We start from the raw sequence: 19,817 nt of genomic DNA on the forward strand, positions 1-19,817 counted from the left end.
GGGGAGAAGGGGAGGGGGAGAGGGAGAGGGAGAGGGAGAGGGGGAGAGGGAGAGACTATGTCTGAGCTTTCAGCTTGTCCCTCCTCATCTCATTTCAAATGGGTGTATAGCCCCCTGCCTGTGCTCCAAGGGGCTGGTGGGGTTTGTGATGATCCGGATTCACTGCTGAGCGAGACAGCAAGAGGCTCAGGACAGCATCTAGAAGTCTGCCATTGGTAAGCGTTATAGGTGATTCGAATGCAGGCTGAAGTTCACTGACACGAGGCTTCTGAGTGAGGTCTGCTTCTGTTGTCACTGAGTGATGACAGGTCACTCACCTTCTCCTGTTTCCTGGTGAGAAGCTCCGGCCCAGCCTCGGAGGGAAAGGAGGAGGAAAGGGGAAGAAGAAGGGGGAAGCAGGCGAGCCATCCGGTGGTGGGGACAGGAAGGATACTGAGGAAGGAAGAAGAGGCGTTGGCTGGAGGGCCTGTGGTGGTGCCACTGGACTGAGACAGAGCCCAAGTCGGCTCCCTCTGCGGTACAGTTGCACTGGGTCATTAACAGGGAGAAGAATGGGCCTCTGTATCTCAGCGGAGCAGGGCAAGAGTCATCAGCAGACGTTATTAAAATCCTTTCCTCCGCAGTGAAAGACACTTATCACTCTTCATCAGCACAGCTCGCTCTTTCTGAAAAGGAGAGTCAACTTAACAGGTGGGGACTGTCGCTCCTGTAAAAGAGACTGAGGTTGCCTCCTGTCAGCCCAAAAGAAACCCTGCCTGGGGCTCATGGAACTCCCCAGAATGGCAGGGAATGTCTTGAGACCCCCCTCCCCTTTCCTCAACCTCACCCCCAACCTTAGCCTATGTGCAAGAGAGAACAAGAGAGAACCTGGTGTGAGGGCTGTCTGAATGGCAGTGACAGCGGCGACTGCAGCGGGATGCAGTGCTACCAGGGAGAGGGCTAACTACTGCAGAGAGATGCTGGGGCTTCTGCTGCAGTGTGACTGCAGGGGCAGGGCAGGGCCTGGTCTTAGCTGCAGCCTCCTTCCTGCTGTCCCTTGCTGTCTTCCTTCCTTCTCCATTGTGGCTTCTGTCTCACCGGAGCCATGTGGCCTGAGCAGAGCCACCCTTGCAAACAAACGCCCACTGTAAATGGAGCACACTTCACCACCAGCCCAGTGAGCCAGCCTAACACTGTGACTGGTACTGAAAGCCCTAAGCTACCTTCCAGGCGGGCCACGGCTGCCTCCCTGCCAGGGTGCAGGCTGCCCTGCCTGGGCTGCCCTCCTCCTCGATTTCCACCAGGTGATCCACTTAATGGGCCAGCTCAAGTGTCCCCTCCTGGGGAAGCCCTCCCTGCCCTCTCCAGGTGGAACTAATTACTCCTTCTCATGGTTCCAGTGCAAAGGCTCCGGCTCTAACAATGGTCATGCTCTGTGCTCTGTTATCCTTGTAGGTGCCTCTGTCTCTTCATTACATACAAGAAGGGGAGGGGGACTATAGGCATAGTTTGTGTTTGTTTGCTAGAAACAGGGTCTCCTTGTGTAGCAGTAAGGGGCTTGTGCACAAACATGAGTACTGAGTTCCCAGAACCCATTTAAAAAGCCAGGTACCTGTAAGGCCGCTGCTAGGAAGCAGAGACAAGAGGCGTCCTGGGACCCGGTGGCTGGAGGCTAGGCTGATTGGTGGGTGCCAAGCTAATGAGAGACCTTACCCCAAAATACAAATAAGGTAGAAGAGTGGTTGGGCAACCTCCAGCTTCTATATTTATCCACAAGTATACACATATATGCATATACACATATATGCATATACACATATGCATGCGTGTATTCCTGTGCATGTGCTTTCTACCCTTTTCCTCTTTCACTCTCTCTTTTTTTACACACACACATACACCTCACACACATAAACACACACACACACACACACACACACACACACACCAAAATAAACAACAGCTAGAACTCTGGAGCCCCAATATATATTATATATTATTTCACATGCTCCCCAGAACGACCCTCCAAGGTGGGGGTTTTTTTGGAGGTTTTTTTTTTGGTTTTGGTTTTTTTGTTTGTTTGTTTGTTTTTCGAGACAGGATTTCTCTGTGTAGCCCTGGCTGTCCTGGAACTCACTCTGTAGACCAGGCTGACCTCGAACTCAGAAATCCGCCTCTGCCTCCTGAGTGCTGGGATTAAAGGCGTGCTCCACCACGCCAGGCTCCCCTCCAAGGTTTTTAGGCTCATTTTACAGATGGGGACAACAAGACTTGGGGAAGTCATGTGACCTACCCATCAAGAGCATGTGGCAAGTAAGGGGCAGAACTGGATTGTCTGCGTGTGGTAAAGATTTGTTAACTAACTAATCCAGCCCGAGGCCAGCTCCCCAATCTTGGTGTTAACTAAGCTAGCAGAGGGTTTGCCTCATGAGCCAGGAGTCATCAACTCATTCCTTCTCAGGGAGAAGAGGCAAGGCCTGAGGAAAAAGTCTGGCACTCCCCCAGAACTCAGCCCCATAGTTAAGCCCTTTTGTTTCCTCCATTTCATTAATCCCAACTGTCCACACCCTCCCTGCCCATGCTCTCAGCCCCTGCCATTTAGTTGGTCAGATTTTTCTCTAGGGGATGTAGTTCCTGGTGTTCCTCAGGCCTCTAGCCAAGCCTAGGAAAACCTGCGCACAACAGTGTTCTTGTTTCTGCCTCCTGGTCCCAGGTAAACTGGAGAGGACAGAGCCCTGGGCAGTTGTCAGCCTCTTTCTCCATTGGGGGACCTCAGAAACAGCTTCTGCCCAAGCCCCAGTTTTCAAGATCAATTGCAATTTTACATCCTCATAAGCTTGGTAAGCTTAGCAACTATTTCTCCCCATTCTGAGGACCCCACGATCCCTAGCGGAGAGGCGAGTGCCTAGGCAGGTGTCCAGTGAGCGGTGGTGAAGAAACGAAGCTCATAAAACACTAAAAACATCCCAAGAGGACCGAGAGGCGGCTCAACCAATACAGGCGCTTGTGCAAGACGGACAACTGGATTCAGTCCTGGGAACTCAGTGGAAAGAGAGAACAGACTCCTGAAAGCGGCCCCCACACACATACATCACACACACACACACACACACACACACACACACACACACACCAATAGTAAAAATGCAATTCTAAAAAGTGTGTTTTCATGAACCTTCAGACTGAATCTTCTGCAGGGCTGATTCATTGAACAGAGTTCCCGTGGTTATGAAGGGTTTAGAGTGTTGCAAGCCCATACTCTTAATTATCTCGGGCTATCTTTGGCCTCTTGAGAGCCACCTATTGTCCTCTGTGCCAGAACTGAGAGCTTCGTGGCCATCAGGTAAATCACTTGGAAGGTGCAGAGCACCAGTTTCCTTCAGAATGTGTTAGCTTAGCAGACAACTAGTTCCCATGGCTGCACAAGCTATGAGCGTTGTCAGACAGCATCTAGGCCTATCCCAGAGTTTCCTGACTTGCTGTGACCTGCCTCTCTGATGTATTTGAAAAGAGTCTTGATTCTCGACCCTTTTTGTTCTGTTACTATAAAAAAATTGAAGCTGGGTGTGGTGGCGCACACCTTTAATCCCAGCACTCGGGAGGCAGAGGCAGGTGGATTTCTGAGTTCAAGGCCAGCCTGGTCTACAGAGTGAGTTCCAGGACAGTCAGGACTACACAGAGAAACCCTATCTTGAAAAACAAAATTGAAAACATAAATAAACAAACAAAAAAACAACTTGATAAAACCTCTTCCATGTTGGAACATGAATTTGGGTTCATCTAAATCTGTCTCCCCAGGCCATAGCCACTCATATTTGGCTCGAGAATAAAATAACTCTTATAATTTCCTTTATGAATGCCTTCTCAAATCTAGCATTTAGCCCTAACATATTATATTCTATACCAACCCTTTTGCTCTTCCCTCTGGTTCTGCAAGGAGTGGTCTCCCTTCTCCAACCCTGTTGTGCCTACCTCTCTGGACAGCAAACTCTCCAACTACCCTCCTGCCCCAGTCTCTGGCATAAACCTTTAGGCCCTGATGACACACCTCACCATGCTCCCAAGACCCTTGCATGCCATTGTCCCTGGCTTTAGATGACCAGCAAACATCCATCTCATTTCTTCACCAACTCAACAATAGGTGACTGAATGTTGACTGTGTGTTAGGCATGAGCTAGGGATCCGGTTCAGGGCCATCTGGGGGGACACAGTGCATGGTGAGACCAGTTACACTGTCTTCTTCACCCTTGTTGTCCCGATGCCTGGAACAGTGCTGAATACAGAGGATCCACACATCCTGGCTGGGTGAAGAAGCGAATGAGCGGCTGTTGCGTGTACCATGTTTCTCATTGGTTGCTACAATCTCTATCTATCAGCCTCTTTTATTCCAGGAATCTTGACCCAGCTTTCCCCTCACGGGCCATTTGTCCTCACCATCCGTGTGACCTCCAGGTCTATAACCCCCTCTCAGAGGCCCAGAGCTCTTGCTCATTCATTGCTCTTGGCACAGCCATCTCTCCCCCTCCTCTTGTTTTCTATTATCTTCTGACCTGTTTCGCTCTCTACAAAGCTCTGTACAAGCTACTCAGCAAAGAACTTATCTCTTGGTGACCGCTGCCCTCATGACCCACCCACCTTAACAGTAATTAGCCATCCACCCGCCCGTTCTCATTGCTTTCTCTGCAAAGGGAGATAGCTCAGGAGTCCTATGGATCACCGCCACCATGCATTCACACTGGCTTGCCTCAGCTGCTTGCCAATTCCTTTCTTAAAAAAAAAAAAAAAAAAATGTATATTTAAGCAATTTCCTAAAGAGGAAAAAAAAAATCTCTTTACCTTCTCACTCTGACTATTTACATAATTCGGTGACCTTTTTTGAACCTTACCATTGTATAAACATCACTTTCCAAGGCAGAAATCAACATATCCATCTTATTTCATACTCCACTGTGTTCGCTTAACATTTTTCTGGAAATGCTTCCTTAGGTATCGACAGAGTACTCATATTTGTCACTTGTAATGGTTCTATAATATTCTAACACATTAAAGTTCTCTGCAGTTTGTTTAACCATTTCCCAATTGTAAGGCATTTGGGTGGTTTCCAGGATCTTATTATTATGAATAGGGCAGCCATAAACAGCTCTCTGCAAATAGTCTGTGTTTACTTTTTAGTTACTTCCATGGTCTGTATTCCCAGAAGAGGGATTATTGGGTCAAAGGCCAGGGATGCTTTTATGGCTTTTGTTGTGAGGTGCCAGATTGTTCTCTAAAAAGACCATGTTGATTTGCAAGTCTTCGGTCTCTACATTCTTGTTCCGGAGCCTCCTAATGACTCTCCAGGGCTTGTTCCAAATTTTCAGGGCCTGCCTGGGACACCCAGCCCTCCCGACCCTCTAGAGGTAATTTCACCTCCACCATTACACACGTGTCCCCGAGGTTCCCCAGCTTCCTTCAGTGTCAACATTTCTGTTTCCAATATTCTCTTTCCATCCCTGCTCCCCTCCTAGGCCGCTCTGCCTCCCTGCCTTCTCACCCGACCTCACGCCCTGCTCTGAGCTCCCTCACGCTCCAGGCAGCCACCCTTCCATCTCTCACGGCATCTTTCTCTCCCTCTTCTGCTGCTCTCTCTTCTCCTCTTCCTTTGTCTGAAAGCAGTAGGTGATGTCCCCTTCTCCCTGAGTTTTCTCCATCACCATGCATCTTTCTGAAAGGATCGTCTACCTGGGTCCTTCTCTTGCTCATCCTCAGTCTTTGCTCTTTCATCCATGACAAGCATGCAGCTAAAGCTTCCACCTTAAGGCCACCAATGCTTTTCTTAATCACCCAAACAAGTGACCCTTTATCTGTCATCATTCCTATCACCTTGTTGGAGGTTGGATCCTCACAGACACATTCTTGTGCCTGGGGTTTCCATAGCAGCGCAATTTCCTTAGAGCTCTGTCCATCCCACCCATGTTATATCACTACACGGATCTGTTCCTGAACCTTTTGCATTTTAAATGGTCTCAGCTTCTCATTGTGTTGGAACCAGGAGACCTGAGTAAGACTGATTTTTATCCCCAGTACCCTGGTAAACTATAACTAGTCTCAGCCCTGTCTTATAAACACATTTCTCGTACTACAGAGATGGGAAAAATCAGACCATGGCAACCAACACATGACATTTACATGTAATATCTAGTAAAGCTCAAACTTCTTTTGATAATTGAGAGAAATTAGTTCTTCCTTTCTTTTTCTTTCTTTCTCCCTTCTTTTACTGTAAGTAAAACATAATGTGAGCATAAGTGCTGTTGATTCTCATTCAGTCTTTAAGAAATCTAGATCAAAAACAATAGAAAGCACAGAATAGACTTGAAGGGACTGACACGGGCCCATGCCCGAAACCCATTCTGCTGGATTTTTCTGTGATATGAGAGCTGCTTCTTCTTCTTCTTTATTTTTCTTCAAGACAGGGTTTCTCTGTGTAGCCCTGGCTGTCCTGGAACTCACTCTGTAGACCAGGCTGGCCTCGAACTCAGAAATCCGTCTGCCTCTGCCTCCCAAGTGCTGGATTAAAGGTGTGCGCCACCACCGCCCAGTGATATGAGAGCTTCTTGTATTACTGAAACTTGCGATGGAAACACATAATCCACACAATTTTCCCTTTATATTCTGTATTCCCTCATTCTCAACCATTCTATAATTACATCTCACGATCACATTTGCATAGATGATTCTTCTACACCCCTGTCTAACAACTCTCTCCAGCCTGAACTCCAGTTAACTCCTGTAGTAGCTTGTGGCTGGATACCTATACTTGAAACTTCATTCTTGGCATAGTTAACACCAAAATTTTCAATGTCACCCAAGTCAAATTAACGTCCCTTCATCACTATCAGTCGCTGAAGGGAATTTGATACTCTCATATCCTCTCCTTCATTGGCCACATGTATGAACTACCATGACTCTAGTCAGCTGTTATGGCCTCTGTGCTATGGTTCTCAGAATGGGATTCACATAGATGGTTCTGGAAACTGAGGGATAATTTCCTTTCCTATAAGATCAATCAATACCTTGTTGTTGCCTTTTGGGATGAAGTCCCATGACATAAACTCAATATCTTTGAAGTTGGCTCTAAACTCCTGATCCTCCTGCCTCTTTACCCCCCCAAGGGCTTGAATCACTATGACTGGTTTACAATATCAGTATTTAGGGGAAGTCTAGTGTGTGTGTGTGTGTGTGTGTGTGTGTGTGGTCAGAATTGATGTCAAATGCCTTCCTCTATCACGCTCTATTATGCATTTATTTAGGCGGGGCCTCTCACTGAACCTGTGCTCATTGGTTGGACTGGCTGGATAATAAATTCCAAGGATCTGTCTGTCTCTCCCTTGGCAAGCACTTGTTACAGATATACGCCACCAAACCTTGCTTTTTATGTGGATGTTGGGGATTGAATTCAGGTTCTCATGCCTATTCAGTAGGCATGTTACTGAGCCCCGTGTCCAGTCAAGTTTGTAGCTTATGGAGGGTAATGGGGAAAAAAACAAAGGTCTAAGAACCCTATGGGCCTGTGTTCTGGGCTGGGTCTTTCATAAACTGGCTTTGTAACCTTAAATATGTCTTTTAACCTTTCTGGAATCTAACACTTATCTACTGGGGAAACCATTAAGCTAGGTTGTAGCTTTACTTGAGCTGTGATCCTCAGAGTGGCTACATTTCATCTTGAATGTCTTTAAAAGATACAAAGTCTCTCCCTGGTCAGGTGTTAAGTTGCTAAAAATGGATCTTTGGTATGGGTGGTGGTGACACATGCCTTTAATCCAGCACTCGGGAGGCAGAGGCAGGCAGATCTCTGAGTTTGAGGCCAACCTGGTCTACAGCATGAGTTCCAGGACAGTCAAGGCTACACAGAGAAACCCTGTCTCAAAAAACCAAAAAGCAAAGCAAAGCAAAACAAAACAAAACAAAACAAAATGGCTCTTTGGAGCCTGAGGGCTGTAGTTGTGCAAGCTTCCCAGGTGACTCTGACTTCCTAGTTAAAAACCTCCAGGATGTTTCCTTGATTCTTTCTGTCCTAAGATACGGGAGTTAGCGGGCTAAACAATAAATCAAGCTAGTTAGAGGTGGCAAGTGTGGTGATGGAGACACTGCTTCCTTCCAGTATAACGTCTCTGGAGAAGGGAGTCCTTCTCACCCAAGGCTAAGGTGCTGGGTCACGGTCCTGGGGCCAGGCTGCACATGCCTGGTTGCTTGCTGCCTCCTTCTTACCTTCCCCTCCCCTTCTGTCCCTTGGTTTTCTTTTGGCTTTTTCTCCCATCTTAGCAACCCAATTCCTTTTTTGCCTCCCCACCCCTCCTCCCCCTCCCTCCTTTTCTCTTTCATTTTCCCAAATCCCATTGCTACTCCAGCAAGCACATCATTATGAATACATTCATTTGCACTTACCTAATATACTTCTCTTCCACGAAGTCTTTCCGGCTCCCTCAATCAGATGTAAACATTTCCTGCTCAGAACTCTCATAGCACTTTGAATTTCTCTTATGCCATTAATCATCTTTTGCCATGTAGTATTTCTAGGGCTACTGTACTATATGCCCCCAAGGAAAAAGGCTCTTGTCTTCATCTGTGTGCTGTTTTCTATGGGGCCTAGCATGGTGCCCTGCCTATGATGACAGTACTTTACGTTTGTTTAATGTATATTAATTTAAGAAGTACTTGCATAAATATCAGAACATCAACTCTGACGAATGGTTCCTAAATGGACTGATGAACAAATTCTTTCCCTTTTTCTGTCCTGTGTCCGTGAGGCAGGATTGTACAGAGGCAAGGACACTGACCTTGGAGTTAACAGGCTTGAATTGGAAACCTTGTTCTACTGTGTAAAAGCTGGTGTATTGGCAAATTGTTTAAGTTTTCAGAACCGTGATTTATGTACAAGGTTGTCAAGAAATACCTTCTTTTTAGGGTTGGTGCTGTTTAGCTGCAATTACTGGTGGAAACATCTGGCACATAGAAGATAATTTTAAAGAACTTGTTAAATAGAATTATTCTCGTCTCCCAAACCTTAGCCTCCATTATAATGTACCTTACAGACAAACACTGGCCTTACTAATTCTTTCTCTCCAGAATTTTCACACTGTGTCTTGGTACACCAAATGAAAAGTGTGTAGAATACATTTTGTGGACTCAAAAATAGCCAATGTCACAAGGTGAGACAAATGTGAAAAGCATTTGAACCGAGATGAACAAACCGCATTTGTCAGGATGCTTTGTTGCAAGGTCCGTACATCCAATTCAAACATGCTTAAAAGAAAAAAGGAAAGAATTATTTACCCCCATAATTGGGAAGGACTGGGCAGATATGGCTTAAAGCACAGCTACATTCAGGGTTAAAATCCTGAAGTCAGGACACTGGATGTTTCTAGCTCATGGACTTGCCTCTGTGACTTTATTCTCAGTAAGTGGGAACGATGTATGCCAGCTTATGAGCCCAAAGGGAAAAGTTCTTTCATCTTTGTGTCTATGTGCAAATACCATTGACCCTCCTTGGGCACTGTGCCTATATTTAAACTAGTCACTAGGTACAAAGGATTCAGTACCAGTGGTTGGGTCTGCCAGGGACCCACTCTGAGGTCAATGGGAAAGACATAGTGTGGCAGACAGCTTCTTAGACTTTAAGCAACAAAGGAGAAGTAGTCCCTTTCTTAGGAAAGGCGCTGGCAGACAAAATCATCTTGCAGAAACTAACATTCCATTTCCCCTAGCATGTTTGTACTGGTTAGCTTGAGCTGCTCTTTAAAAATGCTTGTAGGACCAGCCAGACAGCTCAGTGGGAAAAGTCACTTGCTGCCAAACCTGATGATCAGGGTTCAATTCCTAGGACCGACATAGTAGAAGACGAAAGCTGACTCAGTTATCTCATGAAGAGAAAGGGTTGTCTGGCTTGTAGTTCCTTAGGGTCTAATGCAAGGTCAGGTGATTCCATGTTTTGTTGTTGTTGTTGTTGTTTGTTTGTTTGTTTGTTTGATTGTATTTTGCTTCTGGAAAGAGGTGTCAGATGGCAAAGATGGCATGCCCTTTGCATTTTGAACAAGAAAGTAGAGGAAGAGATTCTGATATCACAATCCCTTCAAGGGTATCTCTGCTGATATAAGATCCTCTAATAAGAGTTCTAATAAAGTTCCATCTCCTAAAGGCTCCACCACTACTCAGGAACATCATTCTGCCGACCAAAGCATCCCAACACCCCCTGGGGATGTTCAACATCTAACTACAGCAGTGCCCTATGTGTCAAATTGCCCTCTTGATGTTGTTAAAGGGCCAATCTCATTTATTGATTAATGTATTCATCCACTGTTAATAGAGGAAAGAAACTATTTTGAAATAAACTGTTCTCCTTCTTTTGAATGTCCTAGTGCCAAGGGTTAGGGTAAAACCATGACAGGGACACAACACAGGGTTCCTCCTACAGAGTTTCCGTTCAAGGAGGCACAAATGCCTGTCCCATACACTAAAGAGGAATGGTCTCAGTTGCAGGGTAACATGTATCCCTCCACAATTGATGTGTTGGCTGCACTGGCCCCTTCTAGATGTGAACACAGGATCAGACTTTAGATGACAGATTATGCAAAACCATTTCCTTCAGCTCTTGGGCATACTTCTCACACAAAGGCAGAAGGGGAAAGGCAGCACTTTTCTTGCTATATTAGTCAGGGTTCTCAAAAGGAACATGGCCAATATTTAAAAGGAAGTTCTTAAACTGACTTACAGGACATAGTCCAGGTAATCCAGCAATGGTAATCCAGCAATGCTCGTCTCACAGTGGAAAGGCTGAGCATCCGGTAGCTGCTCAGTCTACAAGGCTGGATGTCTCTGCAGTCCCAGTCTGCTGCAGGGGTGTGGGAGGATTCCTGGGGAGTTGTGGTTTTTCAGGTTGGGTCCTGAGGAAGTCGGATTTAATACCAACCACAGGAACAGGGTAGATGAACTTGAGGGGAAGTAAAGACAAGCAGACAGGAAACAAAAGCTTCCTTCTTCCATGTCCTTTCGTACAGGCGGTACTAGAAAGGGTAGCCCACATCTAGATCTGGGGTGGATCTTTCCACTTCAAACAATCTGATTACGAAAATGCCCTGCCCGCGCGCACAGCAGCTTGGATTTTAGTTGATTCCAGATGTTTATGTTTTTGTCACACACATACAAAACAAAAACAAGCAAACAACATAACACCTGTCAATTGTGGTAAAATACATGCAGCGTATTATTTATCATCATTTTGAAGGGTATAGGTTCAATTCATCTATATCATTATGTAGCCATTCTCTAGAATGAAACCCTACACCCACGAAACAGCACCTCCTCATCCCGGTCCGCCCCAGGCCCTGGTACCCACCATGTTCTATGAATGTGTCTATTCTGGTTTCCTCCTGTGACTGGAATCATGTGGGGTCTGTCCTTCTCACCTAGCATAATACCCTCAAGGCTCACCCCTGCTGTAGCATAGGTCAGAATTTTCTTTCTTCCTAAGACCGAGTGACATTGCTATTGTGACGTAGACCTCATTTTGCTCCTCCATCCATCCCTGGGGAGATACTGGAGAGCTCCCATCTTCTGGGTACTGTGAACGTACTGGGAACAGGGTGCAGAAGATGGTAGCAGCCTGGGTGTTCCGGGACCCTTAGAGGAATTTAGATGAGGCAGGGTCTCAGTAGGGCCTTGGACAGATTAGCTCTGAGTTAGAAGAGGGAGCATGGGGCTCATGATGCTCTCTTCTAGATCTGGCTGGATTTAGGGGATGGGATGGCTTCCTGAAGCTGAGAAAATACCCATGCGTGAGGGAGAGGCTCCATAGGAAGCAGACGCCAGGCTTCATCTAGCTCACAATTTGGACAGCTGCTGGCCGCAATTTCACACTTTGTTGACTTATTTTTTCGAACTCTTGTCAGGTCGTTAGAGGTGACTTCCAAACTATAGCATCATTTTAATTATTTTGGGAAAGATCTGACCTGTCAATCCTCAAGACCCCTCCCCTTCCATTCTCTGCTGAACATTCTGCCAAAGCTCTCCCTGATACCACTAGCTCCCCCTTACCCCTGACTCCCAAGAGAGCTTGCCTTCTCCCCTCCATCATTCTCTAGCTCCACTGACACCTCTGTCCAGATTGCCTACGGCAGACTTCCTCATTCATCAGCTTATCTTTTGTCTACGCTAAACTGAGGTGAGGAACCAGCTTTATCTAAGTGGCCAACTGTGCCCTGTACCGAAGAGTCTGATGTTCAGTGTGGAGGCCTTGAAGCAGGAAAGAACGGTGACACAGATTGAACCGAGGGAGTGCTTAGTGGTACCCAGCGTAAGTAGCCTGTTAGCTGGAGGCTGAGCCAAATAGAAGTCGAGTGTCTGGGGGCCTTTGAAATGGCTGCTGAAGACAAGGGAATTGTTTGTTGGAACTAGGTGACCCAGGAACAGGCTTCACAGTGCTGAAGATCAATACTGTTTCTTCTAAGGAAACAAACAGAATCAATGCCAGCTGCCCGGGGTCTCAAACTAGATCTGAAAGCCACAGGCCCAAGGATGGAGGCTCCATGCTTAACTTTGTAGAATACAATAGTATATACTTGCTTGGGGAACAGGGAGAAACACTACTGAATTTCATTCCAACAACTGTACCTGAGCCACCAAAGGCCTGACACTGACACACAAGGGTATAGCAACAGAGGAACACATAGCCAAACACTTGAACGAGGTCTCAGCCTACTCGGCTTTTCTGTCTACAGTAGCGTGGCTCAACGGTAGTATATACTTGCTGGGCATAGACAGCCATGGAACATTCTCATTGCTACCAGGAGCCACCACCAAATAGTCCTGTCGGCTCTCTATGTGAACGTTTCTTGGTATTCTTTGCTTAACTCAATCTAGTGACATTCCAATCAATCAATCAATCAATCAATCAATTAATCAATAAACGAAAAACAAACAAACAAACAAAAAACCCTTCTTTTTCTATGACTTTCCAGTGAGTGGTTCTGGAGGTTTTGTGAGCATGCTTCATTGTTGAATAGCTCAAATTCTTTCTTTGTTTTTTTTCTTTCTTTCTTTGTTTCTTTCTTTCTTTCTTTTTGAATATTTTGTTTATTTACATTTCACATGTTAGCACCTTTCTTGACACCCCCCCAAGAAACCTCCTATCCTATCCCCCCTCTTCCTGCTTCTATGAGGGTGTGCCCCCACCCACACACCCACTCCTGCTTCCCCACCCTCACATTCCTCTACACTGGGGCATCAAGCCTTCACAAGACCAAGGGCCTCTCCTCCCATTGATGCCCAACAAGGCTATCCTCTGATACATATACTGCTGGAGTCATGGGCCCCTTCATGTGTACTCCTTGGTTGGTGGATTAGACCCTGGGAGCTCTGGGAGCTCTGGTTGGTTGATATTGTTGTTCTTCCTATGGGTCTCCAAACCCCTTCAGCGCCTTCAGTCCTTTCTCTAACTTCTCCACTGGGGACCCCGTGATCAGTTCAATGGTTGGTCCAATTCTTTTTTTTTTTTTTCTTTCTTTTTTTGAGACAGGGTTTCTCTGTGCAGTTCTGGCTGTCCTGGAACTCACTCTGTAGACCAGGCTAGCCTCGAACTCAGAAATCCACCTGCCTCTGCCTCCCAAGTGCTGGGATTAAAGGCATGTGCCACCACTGCCCGGTGGTTGGTCAAATTCTTAAAGCTCAATCAACTTCAGTTAAAACCTACTTCATTCTCACTGTAGGACAAACCCTAGGTTGTGTGTGCAGAGGGTGTTTTCTTAAGCAGCGCCTCTGCCTTGTGATGGATTCCATTTGCTCTGCACTTGCCTTGGAAGCAGCACAGAAAGTTCTCCATGCAAATGGCAGCACTTAAAGGAAGCTCCGGGGTCGCCCATCCCCGCCACTGTTGGTTGTCTGTCTCTTTCCTACAGGAAGTCTTAGGAGACATTCTAGTTTTTTCCCATGATATTTGTTCTTGAGACCCTTTGCTTTCTGGTTAGCCTCTGTTGGTCATTCCCCGAGTCATCATCCACTTTCCTATTAAGCTGGAGGACCCACAATGCAGTCTATATTTCATCTGTGATTTGGAGTGCCATACAGCACAAGCCAGCACACAGGGACATTTAGGTGGGCCTTGAAAAATGACAAGGAGTTCACCAAGTTGACAAGCTACATCAAAGCACCTCTCAGCAGGGAGAAGTCAACCAGACCATGGCTGTGACTTATCTCGGGTGGCTTATGTCCGTTCTTACAAGATCCAAGCCATTATTTTTTTATGACTTTAAAAAAAATATTCTTAAAATGATAAAATCTCAGAGTTGTAAACATTCTTACATGCGTACAAGCCCCCGTCAGACAAATAAAGGGCCAGGCTACAAAATTCCCTGTCCCCCCCGCCCCCCAAAGTGGGTTTTGAGCATCTTCTGTGATGAGGAACGTCACTCTTTTGGAGCATTCAATATTTTTACTTCTCGGTTGGCAAGTTCCTGTGTTTCAGTTGAAACCTGCTTCACTGCTACGATAGTCATTTTTCAGAGTTATTAAGCATCTCATTTCCTCAGCACTGTTCTAGGCGTTGTGTGTGTGGAGCTCTGTGGGGGTGCATGTGGGGGATCCCGAATGCTCCACAGGGTAGCCAGGGAGGAGGAACAGGACAAATAAGTGCAAAGTTTCACCTGCAAGGAACTTGCCCTGTAGTGGAGGAAGCTCGCAGCAAAAAGAGCACAATGAATGTCTTTAGGGAGACCCTCAAATACCGAGGGTGTGCAAAAGAAAAGACAGTCAGCTTCCATGAGGAGAGCAGAGACAACGTGTTCTCTGGTATATGCCATGATCGGAGTCACCTCTTTACAGAGTCAGACAGCAGGACAATCTGGGCCTTTCCAGGCTTTCTGGAGCATCCAGAAATGAAACCCAGGCTCTCCAGGACCCCACAGCATGTGGTGTTGAGAGGCTTCCCATTGCTCATGTGTACCCAACACTTCCCCCTGCTCCCCAATTGATGCCGATTTTGATGTCCTGTGAGCCTGTCGTTCTTGCTCTGAGGCTTTTACACTGGTATTTTCTCTTCAGTCCGCTTTAGGGGCTTCCCCGTGGATTGCTCCTTTACATCATTCGCCTGTACAAATGTCCTCGCATGCGTGCGCCCTCCACCCTGCTGCGTGTACCCCACAGTGTTCATTGCTATCTAAAACCTCCTTATTATTGTCAGCCTCCTACGGGATGAGCCTTGAAAGCACGGAGAATGCCAGATTTGTTTATGGCTTTATCCCCAGCACCAAGAGCACAGCCTAACACATAATACATGCAAACGTCAATATCAAGGAAATAAACATACGAGTTAATTTCAGTAACCTATCATCAATAATAATTAGAAGAAGAAGAAAAAAAACCAAAAACAATGGAAGGCAGGTGACATTAACACCTGATATGCTTTTGTAGTTTCTAGACATGAGTCCAATCCTTTTGGAAATGAACCCAAACAGTTTCTCATTTGAAATCCTGTGCGATTTCCTTCTTTCTATGATTTCTCAAAGGATTTTGACTGTGGCTCTGCGATTTGCAAGTCTTTCCACTGTCTGGGAGATTTTCTACCTAGGCTGAGGCAACAACAAACTGCACGCGTGAAGGATTCTCGTCTAGCACGAGGTTACATTTTCAAGTCAGCATGCAGAGGTAAAATTGACGTATCACCTAAATTTTCCTGGATGTGCCAGCATCAAAAGAGATAACAGGTTCTGTAGTTGTGCGTCCAAGGAATTGGTTTGTTTGCATTGGGTGCTCTACGGTGTGAAAAAATGGGGCTCTCTGAACCAGACTCACTCTCAGCCCGGCTAGGGGGCTGTTGGGGAAGTAAGGCCTAGAGGACAGCAATTTATGTCCCCCACTGTAGCCAAAGAGTTCTGGGCTGCAGCTAGACAGACTAATTCAGCATCCCTACCTCTAACATGTACTTACCACGTGAGTACAGATGAGACTCAAGCTCTCTATGCCTCAGTCTCTTCATCTGTAGAGTGGGATAATGATAGTCCCTGCCTCAAAGGGTTCCATTACATTGAAACCCATCAATGTATATGAGCACTGGTGTGTGCTGAGCCTGGCCATTCAGATTTGCGTTCATTTCATTCCCTCTCCTGCTGAGCCATAGGTTCAGGAGGTGGGGAGGCAGGCAGAATGTGCTAGACTGTTTCAGTGGTAATTGCTTTCTTCTCTCACCTTCTTTCTCTGTTTCTCTTTCCCCAGGTGCCAACAGTAGCATTTGTCTGATATGACCTTGCTCAAGTGTTCTGTCTCTGTTGGAACTCTGTGATTATTGATTATCATACCTGCCCGATTTTGCACACTTTTCTGAGGCTAGGTGGAGGTAAAGCAAGCAGCAAGCAAGCAAGCAACAGGTTTGGAACAGTTTGATCTGTTGGTCTGTCCCTCTCATATTAAATGCTTCCCACTCACGGTGAGTTCGGCCTTTCCCTGATGACTTCCACCCCCACACTAAGCCACTGAGTCTCTTCAGGTGCCTTTTCTGGAATCCTGCCTTTACTCTCTGGCTTCAGCTTTTTTGATACTTTTTTTTCCCTCCGTCAGATTCATGTTCTTTCCTTTCTTTTAGAACTGAGAAAGTGAAAAGTCAGAGGAAAGGCAACCCAGCAGAAAATGCATGAAAAATGGCCAGCCGAGATTTTTTTTTTTTTTTTTAATGTGAAGAGCTGAAGAGAGCGAGGTCTGAGGAGTTGGCATAAGGAGAAAGGAACGTTTGCTGTTATATATGGCAGAAGGGCAGAAGCTGCTGTCCCAGCAAAGGTGATGAATTCCCACGGGCCAGAGCTGCTGGAGGACGGGGGCTCGCAGGGGCAGGCATCCTGGCAGGCAGGCTAACTGCCAGAGAGGAGAAGCCAAGCTTTGATCACATCTGGAAAGTTCAGTTACAAGTATTCCGTTCTTCCTGGCCCTAGTACGTAATCTCTTGTTCCTGGATTGTTATTGAAATCAGAGAAGAAAATGTTATATAAGGACCCAGTAAGTACCAGATGTGATCATTATCATCCTTTGGCCCTATAGTTGGCTCGTTTATTTATCCATTCGACATGTATTTTTTTCTGGGCCTTTGTAGTCTGGGCATAATGCAAAACACGGCATGAAAATATGAACTAGGTAGAGTCTCTTTCATTAAATAGTCATGTCTGAGGTGAAAGAGAGGCCAGAGGTAGCTCTCATAGCTGGCTGTGCAGCATCATGGACTGAGTGTACAGCAGTTGCAGGAATAGAGGGAGAGGCTGGACAGGGAAGAAATGAAAACCAGTACCGGGTGTGCTAACGAGCAGTGTGTGCTGGAGCAGTGGGCTCAGTCCTACTGAGATCTTCCAGAGACATTGTAGAAGCTGTCCCTTGCTGTCCCAGAATGTGAAGTCTGTGGGCACTTGCTCAACATCTTCCACTTCTGGTCTGACCTTTGGACTAGTAGTCTTGGCCGCACACGGTAGAAGAGTCTGTGTGGATGGAAGGAATCATGAGAAGAGAACACGACAGAACACAGAAGTGTCTGTTATGTTCACTTAGAGAAAGAAGCATGAGGCGTTATGGAAGAGGAACTGCCAGCTCAAACTAGCTGTGTGTTTTCTTTGAGGAGCTGACAGTCGATCACTATCCTACTACAGGGGAACCTTCTTCTCGAGTTGTTCAGTGATGCCTGAGCAGAAATTCCCTAATGCTTGACCACACGGAGAACTCTAAGTCCTGGCTAAGCCTAATAAGCTGTCTTCTGATTGTTCTATCTGTGGAGTCGGGAGGTATCGAGCAGGGGGAGGATTCATGGTTAACAGATCCTTGATGTCCTCTCTGAAACTGAGAGGTGGAGAATAGACAGGACGAACTCACATTTGCCTTCCATCCAGAAACCCAGCGGTTTTGCTGGTTTTTCCCTCCAGGTTGGGTCTGCTCCTGGATTGTTTGTGCTTCCTCCTGGCTGGCTGCCTGCCTGCCTTCCAAAACTGTCACCTCACAGCAAGCCTGACCGGCCCCTCCCTCAGGCTTGCCGCCCTCCACCGCAGCACCACCTCCCAGTTAGAATGAGGATGTGGCAATCGGGCTGCCCAGAATTGCTCTCCTGCCTTCAGTTCGCCTTGAGCAGAGTTCGGATTGCACGTTTCCCGACACTCGGAGAGACCCATTAATATTTAGCATGTTACATTTCCAAAGCACTTTGCTAACGTGAATTGATCTTTTCGGCACCCCCTTGCGAGGCAGCTCAGTACTGCTAGCTCTGCTGGGGAATAAGACTTCAGGAAGATAAGCTTCTTAGGCTGGGGCCAGGGCTGGTGAGTGATGGATCCAGATTAGCACTAAAGGTTGATGACACCAGTTGTCTGTGTCTCCAGACAGAACTCTAGAGTGGCCACGACACAGCCCTCCCTCTCCAGGATGTCCTGGAACAAATCCAGCCCTCAGAAGGTTTAAATAGAATGGATTTGTCATCTTTAAGATTGAACTGCTTACAAACCAGCTATCATTTATGGACCCAGGCACTTTACATAGACTGTGTCATTTAATTCTCTCAACCTTTATCTGCCCTCCGTAATATCACGATTAGTCTGTGTACTGGAGAACGGAGGCACAGAAAGATTAAGTAACTAGGCTAAAGTTCCCCAGCCGGTAATTAACAAAGTGGGGTTTAAATACAAGCTATACAGCTTCCAAGGGCTCAACTATTTAGAGCCAGATCAGATGGAGGTAGATGGATAAGGTCTGGTGGAATTGTTCTTTGTTCTGTCTAATCCTGGGCAAGTCGTCATATGCCTTGCACAATTATTTCTGCAGGTAAAGGAGTTAGAGTGTGTTTGTGAAGAATGAGTGTGCAAATTAAAGTTGTTGGGTGCCCGGCTTCCTCTGAGGTGTTGTTGTGGTTGTTGGTGATGATGTTGCTTCCCATTCCAAAGTCTCACTAAAAGTGCAGAGAGAGGATTGGTTTATGCAATGTTAGTTAAATAACTAAGTAGGGGCCTGTGTGCCATGCACTGTGCTTAATAATGACATTCACTCTACTAGGCAGAGCACAGGCATTGTGAGAGTGCTTGGACAGGGACAAAGGGAGTCATGAATGACTTAGCCCGGAGAGGTTGCAGACGTTTTGTGAAGGTGACCAGAGTCACAGGCTGATGTAGGTCGAGGAAGGAAAGATCAGCATGTGGAAGGGGGGGGGGGAGTAGTAGGCAGGTTTGGAGACCAGGAAGTTCTGTGCCTCTCACTTTCTTTCTTGCATTTACTAGGTCAATTTGTGACCCCCCCCCCCCAAATGTCCCGAAGAAAGAGAAGCTGGGCCAAAAGTTCTAGGGATGTCCTTGAAAATGTAAGCATTTGGGACAGGCATAGAAAGATTTTCACCTTGCTGCTTCGTTGACTAAAAGGGATAATTTTCTAACAGATCTTTGACAAGTCCCCACTAGATACAGGGTACTGACCCCAGGGGCCCTTGAGAGCAATGGTACCTTTCAGAGTGCTGTGGGGCCATTGAAAGGGCCTGGAGCTGAGCAGCATTGTATCTGGAGACGAAACCACGCAGAAGAGTTGCTCTGTCTCCATTTCTCTCCTAGGGGGGAAATAATCAGTATTGTAATTTAATTCTTCTACATTTTTAATGTTTTTAACTGAAATAGAATTATATCACTTCCCCCTTCTTGTTCCTGTTTTCAGCCCCTTCCACTTTCTCTCCCTCAGACTTCTCCCAGTCCTCCACAAGCTCTCTCTCTCTCTCTCTCTCTCTCTCTCTCTCTCTCTCTCTCTCTCTCTCTCTCTCTCTCTCACACACACACACACAAATAATAAAAATAAATATTTTTTGTGGTGGAGAT

The 19,817-nt window shown here is 46.3% G+C and overlaps 1 protein-coding gene and 1 long non-coding RNA gene across 2 annotated transcripts in view; one reads left to right on the plus strand and one right to left on the minus strand.

Moving 5' to 3' along the window:
* LOC115063333 overlaps nucleotides 1-15,644 on the plus strand; it is a 38,408-nt gene extending 22,764 nt beyond the window's left edge. Inside the window, exon 3 of the long non-coding RNA XR_003843188.1 lies at nucleotides 15,510-15,644. This is a non-coding gene — a long non-coding RNA (uncharacterized LOC115063333). The remainder of the gene's footprint in view (nucleotides 1-15,509) is intronic.
* Nucleotides 15,645-16,904: 1,260 nt separating this feature from the next.
* LOC115063619 (translation initiation factor IF-2-like) overlaps nucleotides 16,905-19,817 on the minus strand; it is a 12,513-nt gene continuing 9,600 nt past the window's right edge. Inside the window, exons 3-5 of the mRNA XM_029536482.1 lie at nucleotides 19,455-19,555; nucleotides 17,276-17,459; nucleotides 16,905-16,942 (exon numbers count right to left, since the gene is read on the minus strand). Coding sequence (XP_029392342.1) covers nucleotides 17,428-17,459; nucleotides 19,455-19,555 — 133 coding nt within the window. The 3' untranslated portion in view covers nucleotides 16,905-16,942; nucleotides 17,276-17,427. The remainder of the gene's footprint in view (nucleotides 16,943-17,275; nucleotides 17,460-19,454; nucleotides 19,556-19,817) is intronic.

This window comes from Mus pahari, chromosome 1 (assembly GCF_900095145.1).
Source record: "Mus pahari chromosome 1, PAHARI_EIJ_v1.1, whole genome shotgun sequence".
Lineage (NCBI taxonomy): Eukaryota > Metazoa > Chordata > Mammalia > Rodentia > Muridae > Mus > Mus pahari.